At 35.4% G+C, this 17,971-nt stretch overlaps 2 protein-coding genes across 17 annotated transcripts in view; one reads left to right on the top strand and one right to left on the bottom strand.

Annotated features, from left to right (window-relative positions):
* Window positions 1-12,659, top strand: part of FAM208A (family with sequence similarity 208 member A) — a 54,292-nt gene extending 41,633 nt beyond the window's left edge. For 3 of the 7 annotated variants that reach the window (XM_014457695.2, XM_023755706.1, XM_023755705.1), the window contains 7 exons: window positions 2,914-3,839; window positions 7,139-7,261; window positions 8,141-8,300; window positions 8,757-8,865; window positions 10,406-10,584; window positions 10,782-10,946; window positions 11,796-12,659. In XM_014457695.2, coding sequence (XP_014313181.2) covers window positions 2,914-3,839; window positions 7,139-7,261; window positions 8,141-8,300; window positions 8,757-8,865; window positions 10,406-10,584; window positions 10,782-10,946; window positions 11,796-12,256 — 2,123 coding nt within the window. In that variant the 3' untranslated portion in view covers window positions 12,257-12,659. Of the gene's footprint in view, window positions 1-2,913; window positions 3,840-7,138; window positions 7,262-8,140; window positions 8,301-8,756; window positions 8,866-10,405; window positions 10,585-10,781; window positions 10,947-11,522 lie in introns of all 7 variants that reach the window. The other 4 variants (XM_023755704.1, XM_014457693.2, XM_023755703.1 and 1 more) reach the window with 3 other exon arrangements.
* A 718-nt stretch (window positions 12,660-13,377) lies between these two features.
* The window catches only part of CCDC66 (coiled-coil domain containing 66), a 66,151-nt gene continuing 61,557 nt past the window's right edge, over window positions 13,378-17,971 (bottom strand). For 8 of the 10 annotated variants that reach the window (XM_014457700.2, XM_023755714.1, XM_023755713.1 and 5 more), the window contains 5 exons: window positions 17,145-17,650; window positions 16,534-16,574; window positions 15,601-15,836; window positions 15,272-15,390; window positions 13,378-13,658 (listed from right to left, as the gene is read on the bottom strand). In XM_014457700.2, coding sequence (XP_014313186.1) covers window positions 13,566-13,658; window positions 15,272-15,390; window positions 15,601-15,836; window positions 16,534-16,574; window positions 17,145-17,650 — 995 coding nt within the window. In that variant the 3' untranslated portion in view covers window positions 13,378-13,565. The remainder of the gene's footprint in view (window positions 13,659-15,271; window positions 15,391-15,600; window positions 15,837-16,533; window positions 16,575-17,144; window positions 17,651-17,971) is intronic. The other 2 variants (XM_014457704.2, XM_023755711.1) reach the window with 1 other exon arrangement.

The following is a 17,971-nucleotide window of genomic DNA, read 5'->3' as shown; positions in this document are numbered from 1 at the left end:
TTATATTTCCTAGAAAAAGATGATCTAAATGTGTACACTTAGGTGATACCATTCAGATCAATGTGTAGAACACTTGCAGCACCTGAGGCTTGCTTTTGCATCTTCCTAGTTAGTGCTCTCCCTGCCCCTGGTAGTAACCACTAAATCTGACTTCTTTCATCATAGGTTAGTTTTACCTGTTCTTGAATTGAAGATATATGGAACCTACCTGTCCTCTTGTTTTGGAGTCTTTCACTGAATATTATGTGTGCGATTCACCCGTGTTTTGTGGCTATCAGTACTTCTTTTTTTTTAGGAGCAGCAGCTATCTTGTTTATGCTTCAAAATGCTTCATCAGCATCAGCAGTCCTCTTACTTTGGCATGCCATCTTCATATATTGTGATTGAAAGTACAAATATCTGAATACCACTCCCTTTTCACTTAAAAGTCAAAGTACTGCAATGCTTGAATAACAATAGAAAACATGCATTATTATGGATAGTGACATGTTTCTTTTAAATAATTGAGGAAGACATTTTAAAAATAATAAAGTCAACCTACCAGTTAAAATCATATAGGGGAAATTTGTGCAAAATAAAATTAGGTAGTGATCATTTGCATTTTTTAAATGGATTTGGTTTAGAGTTTTTTTAATAGGGAGAATTCCCCAGGTAGATTTAAGTTATATTTCATCTTTTAAAAATTCCCTTTATCGATAGCCCTTCAAGAATAAGTTTATAGGTCTGAACTATAGCTATAGATTTTTAGGAGCAACTATTTCATTTAAAATAATAAATGACTCAGAAATTTTTAAATTACAGGTGGTCCTCAACCCATTTGTTTTATGAGGTACAATTAAAAATCTTTTTATTTAACCAAATCAGGTATTTTGACATACATAATTGAAGAAGTACAAAAAATACTTCTAAAAGTATATCTTCCACTCCCAGCACAAACATTTTACATATGCACTAGACCCCATATTGAAACTTAAGAAGAATATTCAGTATTACTGAGTTATTTTCTGGAACTTGAATTTTCTGATTTATCAGTTTATACAGTTTTAATTCATACCATGGTATTGGATATTTTGCTCCCCTTCTCTTCCACCTACAAACCTGCTATGGTCTTCTTACCCTGCAGACTAGTACCTTTATAGCAGTTAATGGTTACAGTGGTTCATGGTAACCACTGGGGTTGATAGAGAAATGTCACAAGCTGACTGCTACTGAGGCTGTTTAAAACCTTTAGATAAGTATGAGTGTGGGAAAATAAAATCTGAATTTTGTGTAAAGAGGGCATGCTGCTACACCTAGGTGAATAGGGAATTCACTGTATCTTTAAAGTACTGTAGTTTTGAAAACTAGTACCTGGACTTTCTGATTTAGAGGCACCATTCCATATACTAGAATAGCAATTTGTTATGGAATGTTGGCTAAGATTTTTTAAAAATTAGTAATTTTTTGAAGGATAAAATCGTGTAGTATCAATCTTAAAGGCAAAGATCAGAAATTTTTTATTTTTCTAAAATATAATACTAAATGGTTGTTAAAGATCTTTTCCCCTTGTTTTTAAAAAGGGACTTGGGTACCTGTTTTGAAATGTAATTTCAAAAACATTTTGTTTGAATTTAGGATTTGTGGTCAGGGAGGGAATTACGATTGTATGATTGTATGGGTTGAGCTAGTTGTTAAGAGTCAAAAATTAAATAATTCTATTAGCATCAACTAGCTGAATGACATCTTTATCTTTTTTTTTTTTTTAATATATTTTATTGATTTCTTACAGAGAGGAAGGGAGAGAGATAGAGAGTCAGAAACATCGATGAGAGAGAAACATCGATCAGCTGCCTCCTGCACATCTCCTACTGGGGATGTGCCCGCAACCCAGGTACATGCCCTTGACCGGAATCAAACCTGGGACCCTTCAGTCCGCAGGCCGACGCTCTATCCACCTAGCCAAACCGGTCTCGGCGACATCTTTATCTTAAATGGAATATTAGCTATTGTGATTTCTCTAGAAATTATTTTGAAACAAAATGAAAATACTTAAGAAAGCACTGTGAAAAATGTTACTCTTTAATGCAGCTTTGAAATATGTTCTCTTCCTGTATTATTGAGCCTTTTTCCCCCTGATAAATTTAAGTTCCTAACATTGTAGGAAATCCATTAAGCAACCTCATAGGAGAGAATCATCTGGAAGCATAAAATTAATTATCCTACATCTTGAATGCATCTCTTAAGTTGGACGTTATTCCCCCATCATTTTAGTTTGGCATTCTTTCAATTGTCTTACTCTCAAATTTTCATATCAAGACTATCCTAATATATAAAAAGCCAGGGGTCGTCACGACCGAAACAACCAGATGGATGACCAAACAGTAGTCTGTATGGGGTGAACAGGCCGGAAGTGGGGGCAGTGAGGGACAACCAAACGACCGAACAGCAGGCTGCATGGGGCAATCAGGCCGGCAGGGGGGCCGTGAGGGGTGACCAGGCAGGCAAGCAGGTGAGCAGTTAGGAGCCAGCGGTCCAGGATTGTGAGAGGGATGTCCGAGGGGTCCCAGATTGGAGAGGGTGCAGGCTGGGCTGAGGGAACCTCCTCTCCGCCCCCCCCCTGCACAAATTTTGTGCACCAGGCCTCTAGTATTACAATAGTAGACATTACTTGGCAAAGAATATAGGGGTGGAGCAATCTATTGCAGCTGACTATCCTGATTAAAACATGTCTATTAAACAAGAAGGTAGGGAAGCAGAAATAACTTGTATTAATGCCAAATTGGCCCATTTCACACCATTATTTGTGATTTTTATTCTACCTTCCAATGTGTAATTAGTTCTAATGACCTGACATTTTTTTTTCTCAAAAAATGTTTATTTTTTCAAATGTTATTTTTTTCAATTACTCTTATAATAAAAACTCTTCCTGTATAGGTATGAAATCACCAGAAGAACAACTGGTGTATCTGCCACCACAGGAGACCTTTCCTAACGACCCCCGGGTAGTAAGTAGACAGAGAAGTTCTGATTACCAGTTTCCATCCTCTCCATTTACAGACACACTAAAGGGCACCACTGAGGAGGACGTGTTAACAGGTCAGGTGATGACAGTGGAGGAGCAGTGTGTGCCAGCAGCAGAGCCGCCTGCAGTGAACGAAACCACAGAGAGGACAGTGTTAGGAGAATACAGTCTCTTTTCTAGGAAGATAGAAGAGATTTTGAAGCAAAAGAATGTTTCATATGTCAGTAGAATTCCCACACCTATCTTTTCAACACAAGAGAAGATGAAACGACTTTCTGAGTTCATGTATTCTAAGACTGCCAAAGCTGGTGTACAGGAGTTTGTAGATGGCTTGCATGAGAAACTAAATTCTATTATTATCAAAGCATCAGCCAAGGGTGGGAATTTGCCACCAGTCAGTCATAATGGTTCTGGTACTAAGATAGCATTGAATCCTCTAGGAAGACATGTCATACCAGTTTCCTCAAGTGACTTCAGTAAACACCTTGAACCACTTTGTAGTGATACTTTGAAAGACACCAACTCTAATGAGCAGCATTCTTCTTCAACTTTGGGTTTAACTGAAGTAGAAGTGAACCAGCCACACCATGCCACAGAGCTAATGGTGACTTCTGATCATACTGTACCTGATGATACTGCTCAGGAACCAGAAGAAAAAGGAACAAAATCACCCAGTGATGTAGACATTTCTGCCCAGCCAGCTCTTTCAAATTTTATAAGCAAGTTAGAACCTGAAGTATTTAACAGTTTGGTTAAAATCATGAAAGATGTCCAGAGAAATACTGTGAAATTTTACATTCATGAAGAAGAAGAGAGCATGCTCTGTAAAGAAATAAAGGTAACTAAAAGAGAAGTTTATAGTCACGTTGTATGAACTTGTCATGTTGGGTTTGACCTTTATAAAGAATTACTTTGTTTTTTTAAATATATTTTCATAATTTTATGCAGAATGGAATGAAAGACTAAGTTCAACTAAACTGAAACCCTGTGATGTAAATATCTTAGAATTTAGGTTATTGTTTAAAGACTATTGTTACATACTGCAAATACCTTTAAACTGTTCAAAGATTTTAAATATTTCATACTTGGGTTTTTAATGACAGGGAAGGAAAGATACAGAGGGGAAAAGGAAATTGTCATTATATACCCCATGGGTTTTATCAATCAAATAAAAAAATAAAACTGTCCAGGAATAACCTAATGATAATATATTTTGATGTTTCTTGATACCTGGTTATGTCAGGTTCCCTATAGCCTTTATTGATAAAAAAAAAAAATACTATGATCCTGAAAGACTCCCCAGTCATGAAAGATTCTTCACTGCAAGATATATTTTTTTTCTACTGAAGCTACAGAGTAGATGAGATTTTTGGTTTTAAAAAAACAACAACACATGTATTTGTGTGCGTATAGGGTTAGACATAGGTCTATAAAATTTGTAATAATGGGTGTGTAAATTATATATCCAAACAGTTCTATGGGTTTAATATTAAGCAATTAGAATTCACTAAACTGTAGGATTTTAATTTCTTAAGGGAATGCCTTAGGTTTTAAATAAGTGCTCCCAATTATGGAATTTACTTGTCATGATGAATTTCTGATTGTTTTGTAAGAGGAAGCAGAAGAAACTATAAATCAGTGGCTTATAAACCTAGAGTGGCCCAGAAACTCCATGCTGCTGCTATGTCCTGAGCCTTTGTCAATTTGGGGATCTCCTATTGATGTCAGCATGCTTCATGTGGTGTGCCCAGGAGAACAGAGCATGGAAATGAAAGAGAGTGCTCGGTGTGTCTTTAATTCCTGGTGGTTTCTTGGGAGGATGCAACCAGGCTTATTAGGAATTCAATTCCTTGGTTGCATTTTGCCTTGTATGATTGAACATAGAGCTTCTCCATTTTTTCCCACCACCAGCAACATGTGCCCAAGCACGGTATATACTCTTTGGGCCATAACTGCATGTTGGTGTGGGGCTAGATGAGAACCCTAGGCCTAGTGTACTCAGCATTATTCCACCTCCCCCAACCACAATTAAAACTGATTATAACACATAGGAAATGCTTTTAATTCATTCTGGCATGGATTAAGTCATATTTCTGTTGTTTAGGGGAGGAAAAGCTCTGATTTACAAATCTGATAGGAAATCAGATTGGAACTTTAATTCTTTTAATCAATATCCATTGGAATATTTCTGGGAAAAATGTTACAAGGAATGAAAACTGAATAAAACGTTAAGTTTCCTAAAGATTTCTGGAGTCAACCTGATTTGTTATTGTACCGTAAAACCTCGATATAAAGGACTAATTAGGGTGAGGGGGTGTCTGTTAAAGCCAAAAGTCCGTTATATAATAAAGTAGGTTTTCCGAATGCGTATGTTAAGAAATTGATAAATTAGTTTACCTGTTTTTTAAAATATTTTATTTTTTACAGAGAGGAAGGGAATAGGGATAGAGAGTTAGAAACATCGTTGAGAGAGAAACATCGATCAGCTGCCTCCTGCACCCCTCCTACTGGGGATGTGCCCGCAACCAAGGTACATGCCCTTGACCGGAATCGAACCTGGGACCTTTCAGTCCGCAGGCTGACGCTCTATCCACTGAGCCAAACCGGTTACGGCAAGCTTACCTGTTTTTACTTAGACACATTTGTGTAATTAAAATTAAGTATATGTGAAACGTTTAATTTCACAGAAATGTTTTCTATTACAGCAATTTAAAATTTATACTGAATAGGTCTAGTAAATGCTTGCATTCACTAGTGACCGAGAATAAACAAATGCACATGACTGGGGCATGGCGTAGCGCACGTCAGAACATCGACTGGCATGTGTTGAAACTGCTGCAGAAAGTCACGCTACGTGACAACAGATCATTTGCTGAACAGTTTATGAGCGGTGACTTGGATGTAAATATGTATACTGTAGTTGTAGATACGTAATATCTATGTTGGCGAAATTACTAGTGTTTTTTTCCAACATAGGCCTATTTGCTAAGTTTGTTTAAAATAACAGTGAATTAATAACAAAAAAATAACCTGTTAATTTAATTATAGGCAAATCTTGGTTAAAAGCATTTTAAAATTAACAGGGTGTTAATTTTCACATGACAATACAAACTGAAAAATTTGTCCGTTAAATCCAAAGTCCATTAAATCGAGGGTTTACTGTATGCATTAAAATGAACTGTCATTTAAAGTTCTTAATGTAAAAAGACCAAAAATTATAAGCAGGCCTGATAGTAATTTATCTTTTTATTACCTGACCGTAAGCTGCTCTGAGATCTGCCCAGAAGCTTTACAGGTTAAATCAAAACCAAACTGTTTTGATCTACTTTAGCTCCATAGAAACAGCCTCTTTGGGTGTGATACAAAGAGCAGTAGACTGGTTGTGAGGTAAGTTGGGTTTATGCTAACTAGCCTGCCAACCTTGAGAATATGAATTTGCTCCTGTGTCTGTGAAATGAGGAATGTGACTTCCAGGATCCTGCAGTTTGCTTCAGAGTTCAGGATTCCTCCAGCAAGCAAAGGGAGCTCTGCCTGAACCTACTACCTTGTGTCCTTTGAAAGGTAGTACCATGTCATCGGCATGGAGGGAGGTATTAGATGGGAGTCTATTTTGCTCGAAGGTGTAAACTGGACAGGCATGACTAATTATAGAATGAATACCATTGTACGCCCTGAAGCTCCTTATGAAAGATTTTGGGAATGTTGTGAATTAAATGAGCTATAGTGGTCAGATAAGGGGTTTGTAACTCTGAAGGAGTATACCAATAACATGGCTGCAGATAACCAAGGGCCTGCTTTGAAAGAAAAGGAAAATGGGAGTGAGGAAATGGTTAATGATTGGACTCTGGGTTGCCCAGAATAAGTAGTGGAGCTGGGTTAAGAACCTGGGCTAATCCATTGTTTGTACTGTGTTTTTTTTATACCCCACACTGGCATTTATTTAGCTTTGATTGCATAGCATTGTAACATGTGACTGTGACCATTCAAGCTCTGAGCTTTAGATTCAGTAAGAACAGACTTGATGATCCCGGAGGCCCTTGGATCTAGCTTAAGTTTATCAGTTTATTTTGCAGTTCTGTTAAATGGATGCTTGCAAAAGAGCTTTGTAATGTTGATTTAGTTTTCTTTTCTTAACAGGAATATCTTATCAAGTTAGGCAATACAGAATGTCATCCAGAACAGTTTTTGGAAAGAAGATCAAAATTAGATAAACTATTAATTATTATTCAAAATGAAGACATTGCAGGCTTCATCCACAAGGTAGATTAAGTCAAATTTATCACTTATTTTGGTTACAAAAACATCCTTATTATAGAATCTTACTGCCTTTGAAACTAAAACTGTTTATTTTAAAAATATCCTCATAAGCTTTAGAGGAGATAAACCTTGAGGTTTGGATATTTAGGGCTTGAGACCTAAACAACCCTTCTGTGAATCAGCTTGTGAGATTCAAGTCTGTACCCCTGCAAAATTTTAAATGGCAGCACATCACAGACCTTCTATGTCACTCAAGTCTGCTGACTCTCTTTATATTGTTGTCATCTCTTCATTTGTATGTCCCAGGTAAAACCCAATTTTACCCCCTTTGCCAAACTGGCCGTTATCCCTTGGATTTGGAGGTATCCCATTTAGCCCTTTTTTTTTATTCTTTATTGATTAAGGTATTACATATATGTCCTTATGCCCTCATTGCTCCCCCACCCCCCACTGGTGCCCTCACCTCCCCCTAGTGTCTGTATCCATTAGTTATGCTTATATGCATGCGTACTCATTTAGTCTTTTGAGCCTCTCTCAAGTCCTGCTGCCCTTTGAAGCCTTTCCTAACTGTTCAGTATGTAGGTTCTTGCTGTCATTTGAATTCTGATTGTACTCACAGGGCCAGACAAGTTAGCATTTTTAATTGTGTTTCCAGATCTATTGTGCCTTTTCCTTAGAGTGTTCTCTAGTCATGGTAGGTACCCATTACATAAATCTTGGTTTATATATTTGGAAATAATGTTGGGAATATTATTTTGTGCTTGGCTTAGGTTAATGGTCATAGTGCATTTTGTTAAGGCTTCTCTTATAGGTTACTTCACACTAGGGTCAGTTCATTCCCTTTCTGTCCTTATTTCTGTTTTTATTTTGGTACTTAAATAGGTACCTGGCCTGGTGACTTTAAAGAAGCTCCCTTGTGTTAGTTTTGCTGGTGTTGATAGTCTGGATGATGTTAAAAATCATACATACAATGAATTATTTATATCTGGAGGTTTTATTGTGTCCGATGAATCCATTCTAAATCCAGAAGTTATCACAATTGGTAAGATCTTTGCATTCTTTTGAGCATGTAACTTCTGTCTTGCCTAAGTTTTTCTCAATAATGACTCACATTTGTTTATGTATTATCCATTCAGCCAATCACAGATAACTAGTACATTTCCATTCATTTTCTTGAGCTTTTTACCTCAAATTCCCCATTCTTAGTCTTTACAAATAATTTCCTCTAAATTTGATCTAAAGCAAGCAAGGCTCTCTACTGCACTTGGATTATTTCTGGTTTATTGTTATCAACATGTTCTTTTTATAATGTGTAGATGTGATGTTCTTAGATCTAAAAGAGAATATAAAAAAGTGTCTTTAGAGGTGAGGGAGGGAAAGAAAATACTACTTAGGAATGTAGGTGTTTCTAAACAATATCACCAGACACTTCTTTTGTAATTAAGTTTGGGTGATTGTAATTTATTGATTTTAAATTCAACTTCATTATCTCTAACAGAGAACCTTAAAAATTTTTTGACATTCCTCGAAGAACTTAGTACTCCAGAAGGAAAATGGCAATGGAAAGTCCACTGTAAATTTCAGAAAAAACTTAAGGAACTGGGAAGGTAAGATTTCAAAAAAAACTATATGATGGCTGTTGACTTAATATTTTGTGCATGTGGAAGTTGACAAAATTTCTTTCTGAATTTCTCTGTGTTTATAGATTATGGATGCTGTTCAGTTTTTCCTTAACCAGCCATAAGGGAATGTGATATTATTCTAGCCTATTTGCAAGTGATATTGTTTAGGTAGAAGTTTGCTGAAAGTTCTAGTTATGTATATAGGTAAAATTGGTTTAATCTTTGCTACTTGGGGGTTTTGAATAATCAAAATGGAATAATCAGTAGTCTTTATTGTTTTTACTGAAGTGTGTATGCTAACTAAATCAGGCTTTCTCCCATTTGAGGGTTACCTTAGGCTGCTAATTTAATAACAGCTCACTTAACTGAGACAAGGATTGGTCTCAACATGATATGGGGATTTGTGATCAGGACATTCACTTATGTCCTAATCACCTACATGGCCAGAAGTCACTTCTCAAAGTGTGAACCTTGGAGCAACAATCACTCTGGGAGGCTCCACAAACAATTATGTAATCAGATGAGTATGGGATCCTGTATCTTACTACTAGAGAGTCCATACAATGTATTCACATATGTAAGGATCTGACCAACTCTGTAGTTAAGAATTCTGTTTTACATTTTGTCAACCAGCATTTCTTAAACTTAGATCACAAAATATTTCTAATATTTATTGATATTCCATGGTACACACTTAGGGAAATTTATGCTTAAATAATTTTAAAGTATTTAACTTTTGATAGTAATTCTTTTTTTTTCTTTTAATCCTCACCTGAGAATACTTAATTTCACAGATTTTAGAGGGAGAGAAATGGGGAGGGCGGGGGGGGGGGGGGAGAGAAACATGGATTGGTTGGCTGCCATATGTGGTCCAACCCGGGATCAAACCCACAGCCTAGGCATGTGACCTGACCGATTGAACCTGCAACCTTTTTGGTGTAGGAGACAACATGCCAACTACCTGAAGCCACCCAGCCTGGCGGTAGTAATTCACTTTTTAAAAGCATGTTTTACCTTCAAATCTTATCTTTACATAACAGATAGCAGTACTGAGGCCCAAAGTTCTAACTTGTACAAAGTTAATACCATCCTGTTCCTGACAGTAGTCAGTAGTTTGTACTATTTATTGTTCATTTATTTTTTTTGTTACCCGTTTATGCCTTCACTAAAGTTCTAAATTGGGGAAAATAAAAACTGTAAATTCGTTACTTAATAAGTGACTGGTTGAGATTTTAGTCTACACTGAATAGCTGGCCCTCAAGCTTTGCCTGCAGAGAAAACCCCTGAACTTTACATGTGGTTTGCACAATTGCTGCTCGCGCTCTCTCTCTCTCTCTCTCTCTCTCTCTCTCTCTCTCTCTCTCTCTCCCCCTCCCCCTCTCCCCTAAGATGCACCCCTGTATCAGGCAGTGGGCTAAGCAATGCAGTTGTCATTAGTTGCCTCAAGTTAGAGATTATAGTTTTAATTTGAAGCAGAAACTTCCACAGTAAATTTTAGGAGATACTGAACTACTTAATTTCACAGGTTGAATGCTAAAGCTCTAAGTCTGTTGACGCTTCTGAATGTCTATCAGAAGAAACATCTGGTTGAAATTTTGTCTTACCACAATTGTGATTCACAAACGCGAAATGCTCCAGAATTGGACTGCCTTATCAGACTGCAGGCTCAGAACATACAGCAACGACACATAGTCTTCTTAACAGGTAAGCAGTGGTCTTCAGCTTTCTACTATTAATATAAGAATGTGTATGAAAGGATTTTGTGGGGCCATAGTGAGTATTGATTGCTATGATTCTGATAAGGGTGGTGGAAAGAATTTTAGGAGGGGTGGGAGGAGGCATCATTTGTCCATGCACATTTTCAAGTATTTTACACTCAAAACATTTTCTTTTTAATTTAGAAAAGAATATCCAGATGCCCTCCAGTTATACAGATAGTGGAATAGTAGTTGCATCTGCTGAAGCTTTTATGCAAAACTTTAAAAATCTCGTGGGCTATCACAACTCAGTCACAGAAGAAAACCTTCCACTGCTTGGTGCTAATGAGACTCTTGAGTCGCAGTCAGGTAATGTTTTAGTAGTTTTCCTTTTCTTTAAGGCAGACAGAAAAAGAGGAATGGTTTCACTCTTTTCATATGATGAGATGCCTATTTTGAAACCACTCACACCACAGGTAAACAGCTTCAGGGAAGTGTTTCAATGAATTTATCATTTTTAGTAAACACAAAATCTCATTTATTATACAGTAGTCAATACAAGCTGTTCGTTTCTGTGGACTGCACACTATAAAGTAGGCATTTTCTCTTTGAGGTATTGTAAGCTTTATTGGCTGCTGCTGTCAGCGAAGGGGTTATATTTTTTAAAAGGACACCAGAAGTGGGGATTTGGCATTGGGGTACTAAATATCCCCAGATGTACAAAGTAATTTAATACAAAGTAGTAGGGATATCCATAGCTTTAGTCTTTCATGCAATGGCCTCTGCTTTGGTTCCAGGTTTTATGTAAAAGATGCCTTTTTGTTTTTGATGAAAAGCAGAGATCATTTGATAGAGCTAACCAGTTTAGTAATCCAGTGAAGCTAGATGTCAGAATTTTTATTTTGTATTTGTCTTGTCAAATACTGAATTACCGTATAACTTTAGATGCTGTTTTGACATTAACCCCTTTGGAGCTGGGAGTTGGGATTTCCCAACATTAAACGTGAACACATTTCGCAGAAGCTTTTAGCATCGGATTATCTGGACATTCACACCTAGTGTGAGTGTTGTGACTAAGTGAACTTGTGGCAGAAGACCAAGATTTAAGGGATTGTGGACTTGCAGACCCTGACGCATTATATTGTGTGAGTAGTGTATAATTTTAAAATTTAAATTGTGTATTTCAATAGAGTAGGACTTTTTGTTTTTTAAATGTAGCTCTTTTAGAAAACGATGAAAAGGATGAAGAGGATATGTCTCTGGATTCAGGGGATGAAATCTCACAAATAGAAGTGTACAGCAGTTCAGAAATATTGGCGAAAGAGACCAAAGGATCACGTGGAACAGATCAAAATAAGAATATTCAAATTGAGTTGCAATCGTCTCTTGACGTGCAAAAAAGTTTATTAGAAGATAAGACTTATCAAATTGATTCTGAAGAGAGAGCTTCTGTTGATGCAAGCTCTGAAGGACAGAACAACAATTCAGCTGAACAAGATTCATATAGCAACTTTCAGGTTTATCAAAATCAATTAAATATGTCCCATCAGTGTAGTCATTTTAATGTTCTCACTCACCAGACATTTTTGGGAACACCATATGCCCTTTCATCGAGTCAGTCTCAAGAAAGTGAAAATTACTTTTTATCTGCTTATACTGAAAGCTTGGGGGAAAAATGATTTTGCAGGCCATCTTCAAAAGAAAAATAATTACAGTAACTTTTTTTTACATAGGTTGTTAATGGACTTTTTTTCTGTTTCTTAAAAGTGAATTAACAATTTATATTTCATTCTTTAAGCAAGAGGTTTCTGTCCTTTCTCAAATGTTTTTCCCCCTCTTATTTAAATCATGATGGCCTGTTACAGTTAAAGCATATGAAAATTGAAATAAATATATATATATATTTTTAACATATATTGTACTTGAATTATCTCATGTTGGCACTTTTTAAGTTTTATGTTTGTATGTCATCTGTACTTTGGCTTCAAATTGAAGTCTGTTTTATATATAAAACAAGGTGTTTGCAAAAGGATAGTGAACAGCAATGGCTTTCCTCTATTGTTAGATGATACCAACTACTTTTGCTGAAATGTATCAACTATTGTATTTATTTTCACTTAAGCTTTTGTATAGTGTTTTTACACAGGTATAAGCCAGTGATATTAATATTTACAGGATTTTGGCTCAATACCTCAAGATTTATCTAACAATTCCGTTTCATTTTTAGATAATAAACTATGTACATAAGACTTAGGCCTTAATACCAGGCAGCATTATTTTTTATCTTCTGGCATGTTGCTAAAATTCTGGTCAACCTATTATTTTAGAGTACTTGGTAATTATAATTTCCAGTGCTTGTGTGACCCTTGACTTATCCTAATTCAATTTCAAAAAATAGGTATATTAAAGGCACTGGACAATTTGGAACAAACCCTTTGCCTATAAATTTATAAACTGGTAGTCTTAGAAAAGAAGTATCTTTTTGAGGTGGTAAGTACTTTAATGCGAGATTAAAATAACTTTTTAAATTCACAGATAAAGTATGTGGTGGAGACAAATTTTAAACCCACAGCTATTGCCAATAACTGCCTCTCCATTACTAATGCAAACTTGTAAAAGTTGGGATCTATTAAACCAGACTTTTCCTTTGGCACTTCAAAAGAAGACTTTTAAATGTTTTATAGAGCAAAATACATAGGTATTTAAAAAGTGTGGAACAACATTGTCTATTAACAGATTACAGACTCCAGGCTGTGTTAAGGTAAGTAGGAATGTGTTTTTATAGGACTTAATACCCAGATTGTGACAGAGCAGAAAAGTGTTTTATTGTTAAAAAAAATTATTATATATACATATACAGCATTTTACTACAGAATATACAAATTTTAAATAAGCATTTAAAAATAAATCTAGGCTATTTGAAAAAATACAGTTAAGCAACGAGGACATTTTATAATTTGGAAGACAAATGTGAAGGATTTGATTTTTCTATATTGAAAATGAAGAACTAAAGTTATCTTCTTGATTGGCAGCTAAAGGCATGAGATTAGTTTCCAACTCCCTTTGCTTCTGGAGAAGGCCCTGAAATCACATCGATATGTTAGTAAGGTGTGTAGCAGACTTGCAAATTATTCCTATTTTACCTTGTTAATCCAGAATTGTATTTCCTTTGAAAACCTGTATTAAGCTCAGATACTTGGCTACAGTTTAAGCTTTGTCAAATCACTCAAAAAAATTCACACACTAGACTTTCATAGTTGGATATTGTGTAGCTATTACAATATTTGAAGATTATATTTTTAGTATAGAAACAAATAGGGATGACTTTATTCTTAAAGTCAATATAATTATGGGGCTGAAATTCCCCCCTTTTTGTCCGCCAAATGCTCTAGTGCAGTGATGGTGAACCTATGACACGCGTGTCAGAGGTGACATGCAAACTCATTTTTTTGGTTGATTTTTCTTTCTTAAATGACATTTAAATATATAAAATAAATATCAAAAATATAAGTCTTTGTTTTACTATGGTTGCAAATACCAAAAAATTTCTATATGTGACACGGCACCAGAGTTAAGTTAGGGTTTTTCAAAATGCTGACACACCGAGCTCAAAAGGTTCGCCATCACTGCCTAGTGTTTATCTTGCCTGCACTAACATTAGTGGCTAATACAAAACCCTACTGAAATAATATGGGAATGAATGTGTACATCATATTCCTTCATCCTGACCTGTCTTCACAAAGTTGTTTTAGGTAAAAAATCTAAATCTGTATGAAACCAAACCTATCATTTAAAAAAACAAAACAGTTTTCTTCATAATCCTGTGTTAGTAAGGATTATTTTCTAGGTCTACAGAAAGAACTAGTAAGCAATACTTGAATCACCAATTTGCAATGCAAGAGGCATTGCTGATAAATGACTTAACATGGAAAAAGGCATTCCTAAAATGGCAGTGTATTTTCTCCAAATACAAAAGGCACACTGTGAATCAAAACAGCAGAAAAAATTTTGCGAGCCATTTTTTTTTTTTTTAAAGCTAACTGATAGAGAAAAATTATAGCCTTAAATAGTGATTTTTATTTTTACCTAAGAAAGATTAGAATTCACCGTAATTGGTCTGGGATAAAAAGTAGTCTGAGTAAGGTTATACATATAATTTCATATTGAATTCTATTCTTTGGGACTTGTGTCAATGTTCAATTCCAAACACTGCCAACACATCCACTTTTAATAAGTGTGAACTGCATTTCTAAGAATCTCTTATACCATAATTGTATATTTATTTTCTGCCTTTGGTTTTAGGGCCTTATTGATTGGTCATGTCTTACAATGTATGAGTTTGTTTTTCATTCAATAAAAATGTCTTAATATTTGAACTGTATCATTATTTGATGCTGGAAATTCTTAAAACATGGCTAAGTGAAGCAAACTGAAAGTTGTTTCAATTCAAGAATAACATATATAGGGTGGGGCTAAAGTAGATTTACAGTTCTTATAGAAAATAATACAAAAATATAAACTGTTTCACATATAACTATAAACCTACTTTTTCTCCATCCCTGTAGATACTGATTTTTAACTGGGATGCAGTCACATAAATCATGTAACCAACCTGGCATTTGGTAAAACAGTCATCCCAACACAGCCAGACACAGAAAAGTCACATCCACACTTCATAAAAGAAAAGTTCATACCTGTCTCAGTTCTGATAGTCCCTTTAGGATTGCTTGCTGTCTATCCCTGTTTTTCACCAAGTTAGGATTAAGAAGTGGGTCCCTGTCCAAGTCAAATAGCTGTCGTTCTTGGTCACAATCTAAAGCCAGATGAAAATGACAAAAACATTTCTATGATATATATAGCACTATGCTATAATATATTCTAAGGATTCATAATGAATTTATATCCTAGGAAAGCACCAAGCAAAATTTAATAATGGACCTCAAAAAACTTGGGCAAACCTTAAGATACTTTCTAGGATAGGAATACCAATTTTGAATTTACAATTAAAGGGGAGAATACTTACTATGTGGATTTTGATACTGAGGATCCTGGGTTAGAGGCCTAGACAATGGCGCATCTGGATCAAGGTAATAGATCTCATTGGTTCGAACATAGGGAATAAAATGAGATGGTTCAGAAATCCTGGGTGATAACTCTGTTTGATTGCCTCCTGAGATCAGATCCTCTCTTTCGTAATTACTCTTTTTCAGTGTCTGTTGAGTTCTGTTTTTTATCACAGGAACTGGTGGTGATTGAGACCTGTATTTTTCAAAAAAAAGCATAAGGACCAATGTAAATTGTATATTTCAGATTAACCATGTCTAATCTTTAATTACATTTCAATTTATCCTAAATGTACTTATAACACCTTTAGAAACAGAACGGGATTAATTTGAGTTTTTAATAGTACTTGCTAAAGATATGTATACTCTCCTGGGGGTGGAGTGGGGTAGGGATTAAACTACTAGATCCTGGGGGTCAACACTAGGTTATTTAATTCTAATGTTTCTCAATTCATCATAAAGTAATATACTTACATCTGACCTAAACTTGCTGTTAGAGCCACATTCTGAGACAACTCTGAACCAGCTATTTCTTTATTACATGAAGACATAAAAATTCTAAGTTATAAATCTCTCATTAGTTAACTGAATTTTTCATTATTCACACCAGTCATTTCTTCCCTCCCCCCCACACAATCCAAGCAGAATGTCTTAGATTGACACTTGTTTACATACCTAAACCCAATCCAATTTAGCCTTCAAAATCTAGGTAATTTTAAATGCCAGCTACCCTTTCCCTTAAACCTCTATTCCTCACCTCGAAATCACACTATCCTGTTTCTGTCTTCAAATACATATATACTTGACCTCACCTATATTTTGAGCAAATATTTTGTATCTCTTGTACCACATACACAGTACTAACTATGGAAATCAATCTATTCATAACATACCTTTCTTTGCTGAAATAATTAATTTTCAGAGGTTCTTCTTCCTAAAAGATGGATAAATGCAGAAAATAGTAATAGTATTTGCATATGTTTCCACAATACTTTATTTGTTGAAAAAAATCTAATATTTGGATAAAAGATGGACTTTGTAATTTTCCAGAGTCGGAACCAATCCATTATTTTCTGATTTTATAAATTATCCTCTGTCTATATGGATCATAAGTTCTGAATGGGTATTTGAATAAAGAACAGCTTTAATCTATATAAGGTTTAAGGGTAAACTTTTTCTATAAAGGACCAGATAGTAAACACTTGCCTTTCTAGGCCATGTGATCTCTGTTTCAACTACTCTAAACAGCAGCTGTTGTGTGAAGCCAGCCAAAGTAATACATAAAAGAATGAGCATAGCTGTGTATCAACAATTTTATTTACAAAAGCAGGCAGCAGGATGGATTTGCCCATGGGTTATAGTTTGCCATCCCCCAGTGTAAACCAACTCCAGTTCAGACATAGAAACAGCCTTGTGAAAACATGCATGTGGGGAACTGTGTTTTTAATCTAGAACATCAATACATGTTCTTAAATATATTTTAAGATAGAAGAGCTTTCTTTACCTTTTTGACTAAATGCCACCTGAACTTTGGCTCTGTGTCTTGATGAGATGAATGAAGAACTGGTGAAGTGCCTCTGTTTTGAGAGAGGTTTCCAGGATTATTTCTTTCTACTAAATGTAGCAGTTCCATTTGCCTTCTTACTTTTTTTTCTTCTCTCTGCTTTTGAAGCTGTTTAGGGTACTTTTCTGATGCTGGAATATACCCTTTGAGTGGTTTATTTATATTCCATTCAGGTCTTTTAGAACATTTCTTCATATGTTTTGTTTGTTTCTCTGTTCTTGTGAACTGACTACACTGGTCATTACACCAACTGTTTCCTTTTTCTAAGTTGGCTCCTTTATTCTGACTTCTTAGTTCTTGTTGTTTTTTCTGAGTGTTAAACTGTTCATTAAATTCTGCAGGAATCTCGGGAGATGAACAATGTATAATTTCCCTTTCCATTACTGATCCACACTGTGATTCTGCGCTGGTGAATATTGCAATATTTAAGTCATCTGAAAAAAGAGCTTAATATGATTCTTAAAATTGTGGTTAAAATATACCTAACAAGATTTACCATTTTAAAATAATAATTGTATTAATTACTGCCCTCTAAAACGTTTTTCTTAAAATTCTTAAAACACATTCTATACCCATTAAATATCTCCCCATTCCTCCCACTTCAGAGTCCCTGGCAACCACCATTCTACTTGTTTCTATGAATTTTATTACTAAGTGCCTCATGTAAGTAGTCAACAGTATTTGTCTTTTTGTGACTGGCTATTTTCACTTAGCATAATGTCCTCAAAGTTTATCCATGTTGTAGAATGTGTCAGAATTTCTTCCCT

The sequence above is a fragment of the Myotis lucifugus genome, unplaced genomic scaffold (assembly GCF_000147115.1).
Source record: "Myotis lucifugus unplaced genomic scaffold, Myoluc2.0 scaffold_83, whole genome shotgun sequence".
In the NCBI taxonomy this organism is placed as follows: Eukaryota; Metazoa; Chordata; class Mammalia; order Chiroptera; family Vespertilionidae; genus Myotis; species Myotis lucifugus.
This window is presented reverse-complemented; position numbering and strand designations above follow the sequence as displayed.